This window comes from Cricetulus griseus, assembly GCF_003668045.3.
Source record: "Cricetulus griseus strain 17A/GY chromosome 1 unlocalized genomic scaffold, alternate assembly CriGri-PICRH-1.0 chr1_0, whole genome shotgun sequence".
NCBI lineage: Eukaryota > Metazoa > Chordata > Mammalia > Rodentia > Cricetidae > Cricetulus > Cricetulus griseus.
Window position 1 is genome coordinate 259,797,423 of NW_023276806.1, and position 14,152 is coordinate 259,811,574.

The following is a 14,152-nucleotide window of genomic DNA, read 5'->3' on the forward strand; positions in this document are numbered from 1 at the left end:
GCCAGTACCACCCAGTGAACTACCCAGAGGGCCTGATGCAGTATCCCTTAGTGTGTGGCTTTCTCCAGCAAGGTACACCAAGCAGCACCCCAGAAGAGAAAGATAGTCATCTAATTGGATGAGTAGACAATAAGTCCCCACAAACAGGATCTTCTTCACGCTGGCCACCATGGGGGTAACAAGGACTTGTCCTATTCCAGAAGTTTATGAGTTTTAAAATAAGACTTTTTCTGGAAACAAAAATCACTTACCCAATTGTTAAAGTATTTTATTTTAAATAATGAGATGGCTCAGTAGGTAAAGCACTTGCCACACAAGCCAGACAACTTGAGTTCAGATTCCCCAGAACCGTAATCAAAGCTAGACACAGTAGAACTTGTGTCTATAATTGCAGTGCACACCAACAGAGAAATGAGAGGTGGAGACAGAATTCACTGGTCTTGTGTACACTTCAGTGAACACCAGGAGACCCTGCCTCAAACGGGGCAGAAAGCAAGGACCAACAACCAAGGTTGTCCCCCGCACTCCACGTGTGCTAATTATGGCATGTGTGTCCCCACACTCACACATACAAAACAATTTTGTCATTGAAGATGTCAAGGAATAACTGAATGTTCTGTTAATAACAGTCTTTACAGGAAAAAAAAGTTCATAATTCAAAATGCAAGGTGATGTCATACACACACAAATATACATTGAAATTCTTCGTATTGACTGTTTGACTTTGCCATTTGAGGCTGGAGGTCTTATTTTCTTGGAAATGTGAAGCTCTACCCCTGGTACAGAGATGCTATATAAATGTTTTGTGGGATGGATGGATGGATGGATGGATGGATGGATGGATGGATGGATAGATAGATGATGGATGAATGGGTGGATGGGTAGGCAGTTGGATGGCAGGCAGTTGGAGAGATGGTGGGTGGGTGGATGAATGAAAAGATGGATGGATGGATGGATGGATGGATGGATGGATGGATGGATTGAATGCAGATGGGTGAGTGGGGGAGTGGATAGCAGATGGTTGATGAAGGATGGAAGGAAGGATGGGTGGGTGGATGACAAACGGTTGGATGGTAAATGGATGATGGATGGAAGGATGGGTAGACATCTAGACAAGTAGAATACAACAGATGCATGAAAAGCTAGATGGACAGAGGGGAAAAGAAAGAATGGGCACGTGATTATAGTTTTGGGTTGCGCTACTTTTCCTAAACCAGTATTTAGTTAACTGCCTTAGTATTATTCAGCTGCTGTAATAAAATACCACAGACTGGGTGATTTTAAAAGGGAAGAGGTTTGCGTTCACTCACAGTTCTGGAGGTTGGGAAGCCTAAGAGTTTGGCGTCCACATCTGCTCTGTTTCTGGTGAGGGATATGGGCAGAAAGTTAAAGGGCAGGAGTGAGAATTCACTCCCTGTGGATTTAACCCAGTGCCAGGTGGGTTGAGGGAGAATATGAATTGCTGCATGAGGATTGAACCCAAACACTCCTTAAGGATCCCACTTCTGCTTAACACAGTTACTCTAGGGACCAGACTTGAACCTGAGTTCAGGAGGGCATCAGCCATGTTTAAACCATAGCATAGCTATAGTTTACAAGCCCATTGGATCCTCATTTTTTTGGGGGGGGGGGTTTGAGACAGGGTTTCTCTGTGCAGCTTTGGAGCCTATCCTGGCACTCGCTCTGGAGACCAGGCTGGCCTCGAACTCACAGAGATCCGCCTGCTTCTGCCTCCCGAGTGCTGGGATTAAAGGCGTGCTCCACCAAAGCCCGGTGGATCCTCATTTATAAGCTCGATAGTGGGGATGTTACCAAGTATGTTCTGGTGACTAAATGTGGGCCTGAGCCTTAGCTAAGATCTGCTTGGTTTTCCAAGTCAGCATAGCAACCCATCTGTTACCCTGTCAGCCTGTGATCGCAGCCTGTGGACATGGCACAGGGACAGACAGAGCACACGTGTGGGCAATGGTCACACAGGAGCTCAGAGCACAGCCTCAGGAGCACTTGCTGAGGTGAGGAGCACTCACTGAGGTGAGAAGCACTTGCTAAGGTTCTGGTATGTGGTGACACCATGTCCTCTTACCATCCAGGGGATGATCACGTTGATATTGGCCACCGACATGGCAAGGCATGCTGAAATCATGGATTCATTCAAAGAAAAAATGGAGAATTTTGACTACAGCAATGAGGAGCACCTGACCCTGGTAGGTTGTGTCTTTTGTGTCTTTGGAAAGCTCAGTTGGGAAAGCCAGGAGCCCAGGTGTCTCTTACCTGGCCATGGAGTGCTGGAGTGCCTGATTTCAGCATCACAATTCCTCCTGGGCCAGCAGAAGACAAGGCTGCCTCCTGAAGTGTACTACATGGGTCAAGGACAACCTTCTCCTTTAAGGAGGTGGCCTAAGAGTGCATGGTGTCTGTCCCTTCTTAAAAGCAAAATACAAACTCAGCATGCTGGTTCATCCCTGTCATCCCAGCACTAGAGAGGCTGAGGCAGGAAGATTGCAGAGACTTCAGACTCACCTGGACTACATATAATGAATTCCAAGCCAGCCTAGGCTATAGTGTAAGACCCTAATCTCAAAAATTAACTTTGACAGGGTGGTGGTGGTGCACACCTTTAATCCCAACACTCTCGAAGCAGAGGCAGACAGATCTCTGTGAGTTCGAGACCAGCCTGGTCTACAAAGTGAGTTCCAGGACCGCCAGAGCTGTTACACGGAGAAACCCTGTATCAAAAAACAAAAACAAATCAATTAACTACAAAATGAGCAAAATACATTAACAAAATAATTAACCATCTGCATCCCAGCATTCAGACATTAATTGCTCTGTGCCTTACTTTGGAAACATGCACCATAGTCTCTTTTAAAGCTGTTTGTCTCTTTAAAACTAAAACCTTGGGGCTGGAGAAATGGCAGTTAAGAGGTCTTGCTGCTGCTGCAGGGGACCTGGGTTCAGTTCCCAACACCCACATGGCAGTTTACAACCACCTGTAATCCAGATCCAGGGAATTCACTGCCTTCTTCTGGCCTCTGCAGGTATTGCATACATATAGTACGTATACATGCCTGAAGGCAAACCACTCATAAAATAAAAATAAATAAGTCTTTAAAACCAATTGACAGACAGTAAACGAGGATGCCTTTCTTAGGTCAGGCTGAACCTGTGGCTTCCCATCCCATGACGCTGAGCCATCAGGATCCATTACTGCAAAAGGCTGAATGGCAGCGAGCACACAGAGGAGCAGAGAAGGAAGGGCCCTTGTGGCTAACACCTGAATGATGGGAGGATGTGTCTTCCCCAGGTCAGGGCCTCTAAGAGCACCCCCTTTCTAGGGAAAGAAGAGAGGCACAGTTGTCTCCCAGTCCTTAGGGGAGGCCAAACCTTGTGTATCCTGCTTTTTCCTAATCACACATCTCTGCAATAAACTTACAAACCAGGCACAGAAGAGCCCAGCACCAAAATAAGGCAGGATAACAAGAAGACACCACAGTAAATAATGGGCAGACAGCATGCCCAAAATGGACCTAAGTCCCAAAGAAGACTCCCTTCCTGGGTGGGATGAAGATGGCATGAGATCTTTCTGTGTTGCTCAGAACAGCATGGAGGTTAGAACTGGTGGGCTATTTATTTCTGGGACTTTCTACTTAAAATTATTTGGGTAACTAAAAGCATAAGAAGCAAAAGCAGGGACAAAGGGGGCCACTGTTCCACCACATGGGATCCATGACAAGATGGGCTAAGGTGTGGGGAAAGATATAAAGAACGAAGCCGATGACAACCAGAAGTGACTAAGGAAAGCCAGCAGTCTATACCTTGCATGCCTTACTTCTGTCTGTGATATGAAGAAAACCAGCTTCTAGGTTGCATGACAGGCCGGAGGTCAAGGGGTCTGCCCAGTGTGAAGGTGGTTTGATAGGACCATAAGCCAGACCAAAGGCACACCTGCCTGCCTTGGTCTCCACCCACTGATCAGGATGTACCCGGGTAACTGTCTGCCATCCAGGGCTCCGCTTCTCCCCTGGGCCAGGATCAGACTGACCGCACTTGCATCAATGCAGGGCCCCCAAAGGCTGAGGGAAAGGACTGATAAAGCATTGGGAGAAAGAGTTCATAGTCCAAGCCTGGAAGGGGGGGAGGAGGTTCTGGGCCGAGGAAGTGGAAATACCCAGAATGATGAAGCCTGAAGATGTGTCAACATGCCTGACCCAGCCACGACCGGGGCCACCGTGTCTAGTCTGGGGCAGTTCCCCCACGAGGCCAACCAGACTAAGATTGTAACTGCTCTGGGCTGGAGCCAGTTCCAACACACAGCAGCAAAGAAGGTCTCCTGCCCAGAAAGCAGAAATGGGGCCTTGCAGCAAATATCCACAAGTCTTTCAAGGCCCAGCCAGAGGGGAAGGGTTGATCCACCCTGCTATGCAGACCTGAAGCCTGTGCATAGCCAGACCACGTTCCCTCTCCTACATGGAAAAGGCAACAAAGCAGGCAGATCATGGCTTAAGGTTGTGTGCCTCCAACTGACATTTCTGCCTGGTCACCCTCAGACCTGGACAGTTGCCTCCACTTTTATCCAGAAAGGTCACAGTATTGATTGATATTTGTACCTGGCACAAGACCAGAGCACCAGACACCAGCCCCCACAGCAGACAGAAATGATAGACTAGCTGGCTCAGGAGAAACACTTGGGCAGAATCCTTTCACTGTCCTAACCCAGTCCTGCTGGACTCCAGGGGAGTGGCTAGCTTCCTGCCTGGAAGGAAGTACACCCTCCTGGGAGACCACACCCAAGAGGATGCAATGGGCATAAGACAGTGCTACAAGAGACATGTGCTCTGGGGTGGCATGAAGACTGTGGGAGTGGACCTATATTTTATTTGTCAAGGTGATGAACTTCATGTATGACAGGCAAATACTGTACCCCTCAGCCATGTCCCCAGCCCTGATTTTACTTGGCGGTTCGAGACAAGCGTCTCATTAAGCTGTCCAGCAAGGCCACAAACTCAGGGTAGCCTAGGCAGACCTTGAATTTGCATCTTCTTATCTTGGCCTTTCGAAGACATTGTTTTGAGAACCAGGCATGGTGACTCATGCCTGTAACCCTAGCTGCTGGGAGGCAGGAGGAGTAGGAGGAGTTCAAGGCCAGCCTTGAGTCCTAAAGGCCGGCCCGAGCTGCAGAGTGAGACAGTTTCAGCATGGGAGACCCTACGCATGTGCTCAGATTGTAACTCAACAGTTTACAGTTGGTATTCTAAAAGCCTGTGTATCTGATGCTCTGTGGATGCGATGGGTCCCCATCCTTCCCCGGGGAAGCTGAGAGATCCAGACTACAAGGATCCCAGTGCAGAGCACTGCAGCAGAGTACCCTTCCAGGTAGAAAAGCTCCATTGTCATCGATGGCCAGCGTTCCTCCCCACCACACCCTGTGCTACGATGGTGAATCCAGTTAACCCACAGTAGCAGTGGTTGGGCTGTGTCTGCCATCGCCCTAAATGCCGTGTCTCTTTCAGCTAAAGATGATTCTCATAAAATGCTGTGATATCTCCAATGAAGTTCGTCCCATGGAGGTGGCAGAACCGTGGGTGGATTGTTTGCTGGAAGAATATTTTATGCAGGTAAGAGATACCGAGCCGTCAAATTATGAGCACACCTTCCAGCTCCCTGAGCAGGGGCTGCATTGAAAAGAGCAGACCAGGGGCTAGAGAGATGTCTCAGTGGTTAAGAACACTAGCTGGTCCTCCAGAAGTCCTGAGTTCCATTCCCAATAACCACCTGGTGGCTCACAGCCATCTGTAATGAGATCTGGTGCCCTTCTCTGGCCTGCAGACATACATGCAGACAGAACACTGAACACATAATAAATAAATAAATAAATCTAAAATAAAAGGAAGGAAGGAAGAAAGAAAGGAAACAAGGAAGGAAGGAAGGAAGGAAGGAAGGAAGGAAGGAAGGAAGGAAGGAAAGGAGGAAAGGAGGAGCAGACCAGAGTGACTGACATATCCATCCCCCACCCCAGCAGCCTCCACAACTGTCTGTGTAGACATATAGCAGAAACGACCTAGGCTGTATTATAGTTGTGGGACAGTGACCACCAGAAAAAAAGTGTGATGAAACTGCCACCTATTGCCGCTCACAGAGTCACTTTTAGAAGCAGACTCAAGAAAAGTGGTCATGAGCCAAGAAGCAAGACCCTAGGGGAGGGCCAGCCCTGTGGAGCGGGAAGGGCAAGCAAGACGGTTCATAGGGTAGCTACAGGGAGTTGCAGGCATGAAATAATGCAGACAAGCAGCTGTGGAGCTGAGCCTTGTAAACTGTCCTGCCATGCCCTTGAGACACTCATCCTGTCTCTAAACTTAGTCCCTATGACTCCAACCTGCTCACCTGGCCTTGGCTCATATGTAGCCCATTCACTGCAGGCTTCTCTGTGTGCTCACCATTGTACTGCTTTTGTGCGAGCATGGGAATCACAGCTGGGCAGAATGCCCTGTTCTTCCTCTAAGAACAGGGCTGCTCTCTGTACCCGAGTCCATTGGGCCTTTGTGCCTTTAATGTCACTGTGTTCCCTGCAGAGTGACCGTGAGAAATCAGAAGGTCTTCCTGTGGCCCCATTCATGGACAGAGACAAAGTGACCAAAGCAACAGCCCAAATTGGGTTCATCAAGTTTGTCCTGATTCCAATGTTTGAAACGGTGACCAAGGTGAGTGATCGTGCCGGTGGTACCCCAGCAATAAACATACATGTGCACATGCACACACATGGACCCTCTACAGCTTCATCATCTGTTGTCATGGTGATGGTTGCCTGGCAGCTATTCCTTCTGCTATGTCCAGTGCCACCCCCACCGGTGCTCTTCAAAGAGCTCCATGTGTGACTGTCAGGCCCTCTGTGCCCACTTTGCCCCCTCCTATTTCTGCTAGCCTTAAGACCCAGCCAGCTGTTGGCTCTCCTGTCCTTCCAGGCCCCACCTTAAAGGACCTCTTGGAATTGGTGCCCTTGGGCTGGGAAACCCTCACAACCAAGTCCTAGTCTTGTCCCACCCCTGCACCTCCACCTCCCAAGCCCCAGAGCTGCCTACGAGTCCTGCCTGTGGCCACCACTTCCAGCCCCCTGGATACCAAACACACCCACTTACCTCTTGCCAGCCAATGTGTTCCACCCCACCTCCTGGCCATCATTCTCTGGGTGTCTCAGAGCAACCCACATCTGTAATGATAACTCTTCCCGCCAGCTGCCTGAGTTCCGCCGCCACGTTAGGGCCCCCAAATAACACAGAGAGATTAATATTAGTTACAGGTGCTGCTGGCCAATGATTAGGATTTCTTTTTTTAAGATATATATAGTGTTCTGCCTGCATGTATCCCTGCAGGCCAGAAGAGGGCACTAGATATCATCATAGATAGTTATGAGCCATCATGTGGTTGCTGGGAATTGAACTCAGGGCCTCTGGAAGAGCAGCCAGTGCTCTTAACCTCTGAGCCATCTCTCCAGCCTGACTAGGATTTCTTATATGCTAGCTCAGCCTTAACTATCAACCATAACTACTAATCTATATTTTTTAAGGACTTATCTTACTGACGACGCTGGCCTTATGCGTCCTCTCTTCCTGGCGATCACATGGCAACTCCCATCTTTACTACATTTCCCAGAATCATCCTTTTCTCCTAGTCCCACCTAACTTGCTTTCCTATTGGCCGACGGTGCCTTATTTATCAACCAATAAGACAAACATATACACAGAAGGACTTCCCCCATCACACATCCTTTTCGTTCCTGTGACCTCCAGCAGGAATTTTGTCAGATTTGTCCCCTGCATAAGATCTTCTGAGGCCAGACCTACCCTTGTCTTACTGGAAGGAGTGGGGTTGGGAGAAGTTAGTAGGTTGTCTGGAGTCCTCTGAGAAATGACAGGAGTGGGAATCTGTTCCAGAGACAGAGATGGCGGGGGGGGGGGGGGGGGGGGGCTGTGCCAGGATCTCCGGGACTTGGAACTGGCCAGGAATTTCACACCCCATCACCTTGGGTTTCTCTGAAGGCCTTGATTTGAGGCCACTGGGAAATGAAGCCCCTGGAGCTCACAGGTACCCCAAGGGCCTGACAGCTCTCCTCCAGTGTTCATTGCAGCTTAACAATGGTGGGCTGATGTTGGACCCTCTGCTCCCCAGCTCTTCCCCATTGTCGAGGAGACCATGCTACGGCCCCTCTGGGAGTCTCGAGAACACTATGAGGAGCTGAAGCAGCTGGATGACGCCATGAAGGAGGTAAAGGCAGGGCAGGGGACACAGGCAGGAGAGCCAGGGACTTGCAGCCAGGCAGTACAAAGGATGGGCACAAGAGCCAAGCTCAATGAGACAAGGGGTCTAGATGCTATGCTCTCAAACAACAGAGTCTCTTCCCAGGGACTGTGGTGGGCTATGCTTTCCTTAGAGTCTGCTGGCCAATGAGAGCCAGCACACGACTGTGTGAGCCTGGAGCACAGCACCACCATGCACCACAGCCTCTGCAGTGTCTCTTAGCACCTCCCTGGCACCTCCAGGCCAGTGTGCGGGCTCTGTGAGGGCTGCATTGAAAAAGACGTGAGAACAAAGCAAGCTTCCAAGTCCCTGCTTTCAGACACAGAGTGCACAGGGCAACTCGGCTACTCTTGTGGTTCAGGAGATGGGGATGCTTTAGGGAGCTGGGGATGCTGGATCCCAGGAGAGGATAGGAGCCTCTACAGTCTTAGTGCAGGAACCCCTGTGTAAACATCTCTTTTTCCAGAAGCGCTAGGGACTCAGCCCATATCTCCTGCCTGTTGTGGCTGCCGGGTATAGGCTCTACCCACAACACCCCCTGCTCCTACCAGGACACCCATGTACCCAGAAAAGTTTCCCCACTCCTTGTATACTCTAGACCTCTCCTTGGCCTCTGTGACCTCACCACCCAACCTGTGATGCCTCTCAGTTCCTACTCAGTACCCATGTGCCCAAGCTCCCCAGTAACAAAGGGCTCTACATTCATCTTTTCAGCCTTCTTTCCCAGTTGTGGCCTGGTATTGGTCACATCTCTCTCAGCCACATCTGCCATGCACACCCCCAGTGTACAGTGTCACAGACCTATGGTGAAAGCATGTAGGTTGACCGGAAGCACAGACCAGCAAATCCTGGTACTGCTGCTGGGAAGTCATAAGAAGACAGCTCTGAAATCTAAAAGGCAAAACTGTACATACCAAAGGGCATTCCCAGCCCAGACTCCAATGGGAAGACTTTGGGAACCTCTTGTCACCATGACCATCCCAGTAGCCATCACTCTGGGGGACCTGAGTCTGCAATCCTACATTCCACTGCCCAGTGGGAATGCTAGGCTCTGCAGGATGTCATCATACTAGAGAAGGAGGCATGAAAAAGAAGTGATAGCCCTGAGCCTGAAACAGGAACTCAGCCCCCAGGCCTGGGGCTGTGGGCTGTGGCCAACTTGATCCAGACATTGGTGATCAGGATGATGTCATGGGTCATGAGCAGGTCACAAGCACCCAGGCTATATCTGGAAAATGTGGAAAGCCCATGTATGTGTGGGCAGCTGTGTTTCACATCTGAGTGTCTTCAGGCAGCGGACACCTCCTGAGACAAGAAGCTGCCTGCATTGGTCCACCGCCTCTAGGACTGACTTTGGCCTTTGCTCCCTTAGTTACAGAAGAAGACAGACAGCTTGACATCTGGGGGCACTGAAACTGCCACAGAGAAGAACAGAGATGTGAAAAACAGTGAAGGCCATTCTCCTCCAAACTGATGTCTCAATGTGTACGGTGAGTGGGAGAGCCCTGGAGTGCTGTATGCGGGGAGGGCAGACTCTGTGTGTGTGTGTGTGTGTTCAGTCCCCCACCAGAAACTCAGTCATGGACTGTCCACCCTGATATCTTTTTCTACCCTGAAGGCCTCCCACAGCCTTCCCACAAACACCACAGCTGGGTGCTTTCACCTTTAACCCTCACAGCGGATTGAACATCAGCACACGAGCATTTACAAACTATCCTTTGCCTGCTACACTGACAGGATGAGAGCAGTGTCAAACACAGCATGCAGCCTGCTTTCCAATCTGAGCGACTTTAATCTGTGTATCCTAATTAGAATCTGGGCTCTGATTTGGAAAGGTTCACACTTGGTTTACAGAAAGGATTAATTATTAGAATGTGCGCCACCCATGAGATGAAAAATTCTGTGAAGTGCATCTAGAGTACAGAGGCTTTTAAAAAGCACTTGTTCCCTGTCACCACAAGCATGTCCCCTGACTCCTGCTGACACAGCCCCTCAGCCAGCATAGCCACTCAGCCAGCACATGCTACAGTGCATGCTATGGTACATGCTAACTGCTAACTAAGCACATGGCTAATGAGTGTCCTTCGTGTGAGCCCAGGGTTCATGTGTGGAGTCGGAGAAGCTGAGTTTGAAGGGGAAACAGAAAAGACCTCAGCCCAAGACATGCCTTTAGTAAAACTTTTGCAAGTGACGTCCATGTGTCCCCACCTCTGGGAACCCCCAGGCCTCTCGTCTGTAAGACCAAGGTCACAGTGTCATTATTGGGACTTGAACAGTTGTGTGAACTGCTGTTCCATATTGGGGCATCCAGGAAATCTTGAAGGTCATGGCCTCATTCTTTGTGTGTGTGTGTGTGTGTGTGTGTGTGTGTGTGTTTGCCTGCATGAGTATGTGCACCACATGTGTGCTGAAGTCCACAAAGGCCAGAAGAGGGCATCAGATCCTCTGGAACTAGAGTTACAGATGGTCGTGAGCCTCCTTGTGGGTTCTGGAAACTGAACTCATGTCCTCTGCAAGAGCAGCCAGTGCTCTTAATTACTGAGCCATCTCTACAGCTCCAACCTTATTCTTTTATATTTTATCAAATTTTTAAACTAGTATACGAAGTAATGGTTTGCACCCTGGTGTCTTTTGTCCATTCTCATCCATTCCTGCCCTTCCCCACATCCATTTGTCCTATCAGGCTTGGTCCCCTCATTCCCATTCAGTACACCGTGTGTGTGTGTGTGTGTGTGTGTGTGTGTGTGTGTGTGTGTGTTTGCCTGCTTGTGTGTCTGTGCACCACTTGCATGTCTGGTGCCTATAGAGACTCGAAGAGGCAGCTGATCACTTGGAACTGGAGTTACAGACAGTTGTGAACCACGGCTTGGATACTGGGAATTGAACCTGGGTCCTCTGGAAGAGCAGTCATTGCTCTTAACCACTGAATTACCTCTCTAGCCCTTTTGCATATATAATTTTTAATTTTGTATATGTGTGTTGTGTGTGTGTGTGTGTGTGTGTGTACATGAGTGCAGGTGCCATAGAGAACAGAAGAGGGCACTAGACACAGTGCCCCTGGAGTTGCAGGTGGTTGTGGACCCTGAGATTCAAACTTGGGTACTCTGCAACAACATTGCTGGCTCTACCACTCCCCAGCCCAGGTCACATGCATTCTGTCACCACCTCGACTTCCCACTTGGTCCTGTGGCTGTGCCATCTCCAGTCCCCACAGAGACGACATGCCTTCTTTCTCTTTTCCCAGCAGACTGTACTAGTTAAAGCAGCTGAGCTGTGGCCTCTGAGCGGACAGGGCTGGGGACCTCACAGGATTCTCCACACAAGGACGGTCACACCCAGACGACCCCGGATGACCTGCCACAGACCATGTTTTCTAAGAACCGTTTTGTTCACTGATACAAAAACAGGAACTCATGATGCTGTACAGAATTTTTATTTTTAAACTGTCTTTTAAATAATATATTCTTATACAGAAATGGGTCTGTACTTTTTCTTTGGGTTTTGCACTCGGGCTTTCAAGGACTCTCTGGCTTTCCCTGGGATGTGTCTTCAAATGGTTGAACAGTAATGTGACCCAAGGGTTCATGTACAATACACATTAAACATCAGAATGGTGCCCGGGTGCAGGGGCGTGCGTGTGTCCTGTGTTTATGAACAAAGGGTGGGGGACACTTGGGGACATGCGCATTAGTGTGTTTATGACAGGGAAGGCATCAGTGATGTCTACAGGGGCTGGGGAATGAGGCAAGCTGGGAGACTACCCTTGAGAGGTGACATGAGAGGCAGATGCCCCCCTGACCAGTGGGGCATGGTTTTGGGCTGGTTTTGATGGGTAAGTCTTTAGGCACTCAATAATCATCCACGGAAGGAAGGAAGGAAGGAAGGAAGGAAGGAAGGAAGGAAGGAAGGAAGGAAGGAAGGAAGGAAGGAAGGAAGGAAGGAGTACATCTGAGATTCCTCACCCACACAATTGCAAATCTTGCTGGGTAGAAGAGACTGTTCCCACGGGTATGCATCAAACACGGGAAAAGCCATACATGGGTGCACATGTACCTCTGGCCTGGCTCCCAGCTGATAGCAAGGAAGTTAAGAGAGAAAAGACGTCCAGCATTCAGCAGTTTTATAGACCTGGCAGCTTCCTTCAGGAGCAGGGGGGTGACTTCTGAGGCGGGCAGCAGAGGCAAACAGCGAGGGCTGAACACAAAGCCTCATGCAATAGTTGATAAGGATTTGTGTTCATGAGAACTCAAGGCTTCCTGTTTGGGCTTTTTTCTTTAAACTGACTTAACAACAAAAATCCAAAATGCACCAGATGTTCCAGGGAGCGTGCGGAAGGGGGATGGATGTGTCGAGCAGCAGCTGATTGCTGACTTAGCCTGTGGAGGTGGCTGCTGCTACAGGTGGCAACTGCCTCCCGCATTATTGGAGGTGTGGCCTTGTTGGAGGGCTGTGTGGCCTTGTTGGAGGAAGCATGTCACCGCAGAGTGGGCTTTAAAGTTTCAGAAGCTCAAACCAGACCTAAGGGCTAACTCTCTCTTCCTGCTACCTGGGAATCCAGATTTCCTCTGCCCAAAGCCTGGTCAACAGGGAATCACAGAAGCCTGAGATGGCCTCCTTGTTCCCATGGTAATGCTCCAAGGCCAACACTTTAGGGAGGGGGACATCTCCGAACACTAACTACATCTGGGGGAAGAATCAGGACTTCCAGACCAGTGCAACTTTACATGCCTCCCCATTGTCTCTTGGGAATCCTTGGGGTGTGCCATGCTACTAGGGTTACTAGTAAACAGGCACCTGGGCTGGTCCCTGGTTTGGGTAATAGTGAGTAATCAAGCATCACGTGTTTGTATGGCTGTGCATTGACTTCTCCTGGAGGAAAGCTCAGGAAAGTGTGAGCCTTCTGTTAGGTTGATGTTGTTCTTCTTGTGGGTGGGGACAGACGGGGTGTGCCCATGTCCATGTCCACTTCGGTGCTTTGAATAAGGATGCCCTGCCCCCCGAATCATCTATTTGAATACTTAGTGAAATAGTCTGAGGATAATAAGGATGAGTGGATCTTGTTGGAGAAGGTGTGTCACTGGGGGGGAGGGGTTCTGAGGTTTCAAAAGAACCCTACGCCATTCCCAGTAAGTTCTCTCTGCCCCGGGGATGAAGATATACCCCAGTGCCATGCCTGCCTGCATGTTGCCATGTTCCCTCCCTGCCATGACAGCCATGGACTCGAACCCTCTGAAACTATGACCACAAGTAAATGCTTTCTTTTGTAAATTAATTTGTTCATGGTGTTTTATCACTGCAATAGAATCGTGCGTAAGACATACATCAATCTTGGGAGTCATTTCTCAGGAGCCTGTCCACCTTGTTTTTTGAAACAGTGTCTTAAATCACCCTAGAACTTTCCAAGTTGGCTAGCCAGCAGCTCAGAGACAGAGCCCCAGGGATCTGCCTGTTTCTCTGCCTCCTCGGTGCTGGGATTATAAGTAAGGCCTCCACACCCAGCTTTCCTGTGTGTTCTGGGGATCGAACTCAGAACTTTGTGCTGATAGGGCAAGCACTTTACTGCTGAGCCTTTTATTACCGCTAGTCCTCTGCTGCCTTGCAACCTCAAAATAAAAATGAGTGAGTGTGTGATCCCGTGTGGCCCTGGGGATTGTGTGGCTTGGTTTTTTGTTGATTTGATACAAACTAGGATCATTTGGGAAGAGGAATCCTCAACTGAGGAAAACAAAACAAAACCTGCCTCCATTAGATTGGCTGTAGGCAAGTGTGTGGGGCATTTACTTGATTAATGACCCCTGTGGGAGGGCTCAGCTCAGTGTGGGCTGTGCTACACCTGGGCACGTGGGCCTGGGTAATACAA

At 49.5% G+C, this 14,152-nt stretch overlaps 1 protein-coding gene across 1 annotated transcript in view; it reads left to right on the plus strand.

The window, feature by feature from the left end:
* Pde9a (phosphodiesterase 9A) overlaps positions 1-11,762 on the plus strand; it is a 64,360-nt gene extending 52,598 nt beyond the window's left edge. Inside the window, exons 13-18 of the mRNA XM_035451713.1 lie at positions 2,091-2,204; positions 5,511-5,615; positions 6,570-6,698; positions 8,164-8,259; positions 9,665-9,782; positions 11,540-11,762. Of these exons, the coding sequence (XP_035307604.1) occupies positions 2,091-2,204; positions 5,511-5,615; positions 6,570-6,698; positions 8,164-8,259; positions 9,665-9,766 (546 nt within the window). The 3' untranslated portion in view covers positions 9,767-9,782; positions 11,540-11,762. The remainder of the gene's footprint in view (positions 1-2,090; positions 2,205-5,510; positions 5,616-6,569; positions 6,699-8,163; positions 8,260-9,664; positions 9,783-11,539) is intronic.
* The last annotated feature ends 2,390 nt before the right edge of the window (positions 11,763-14,152 follow it).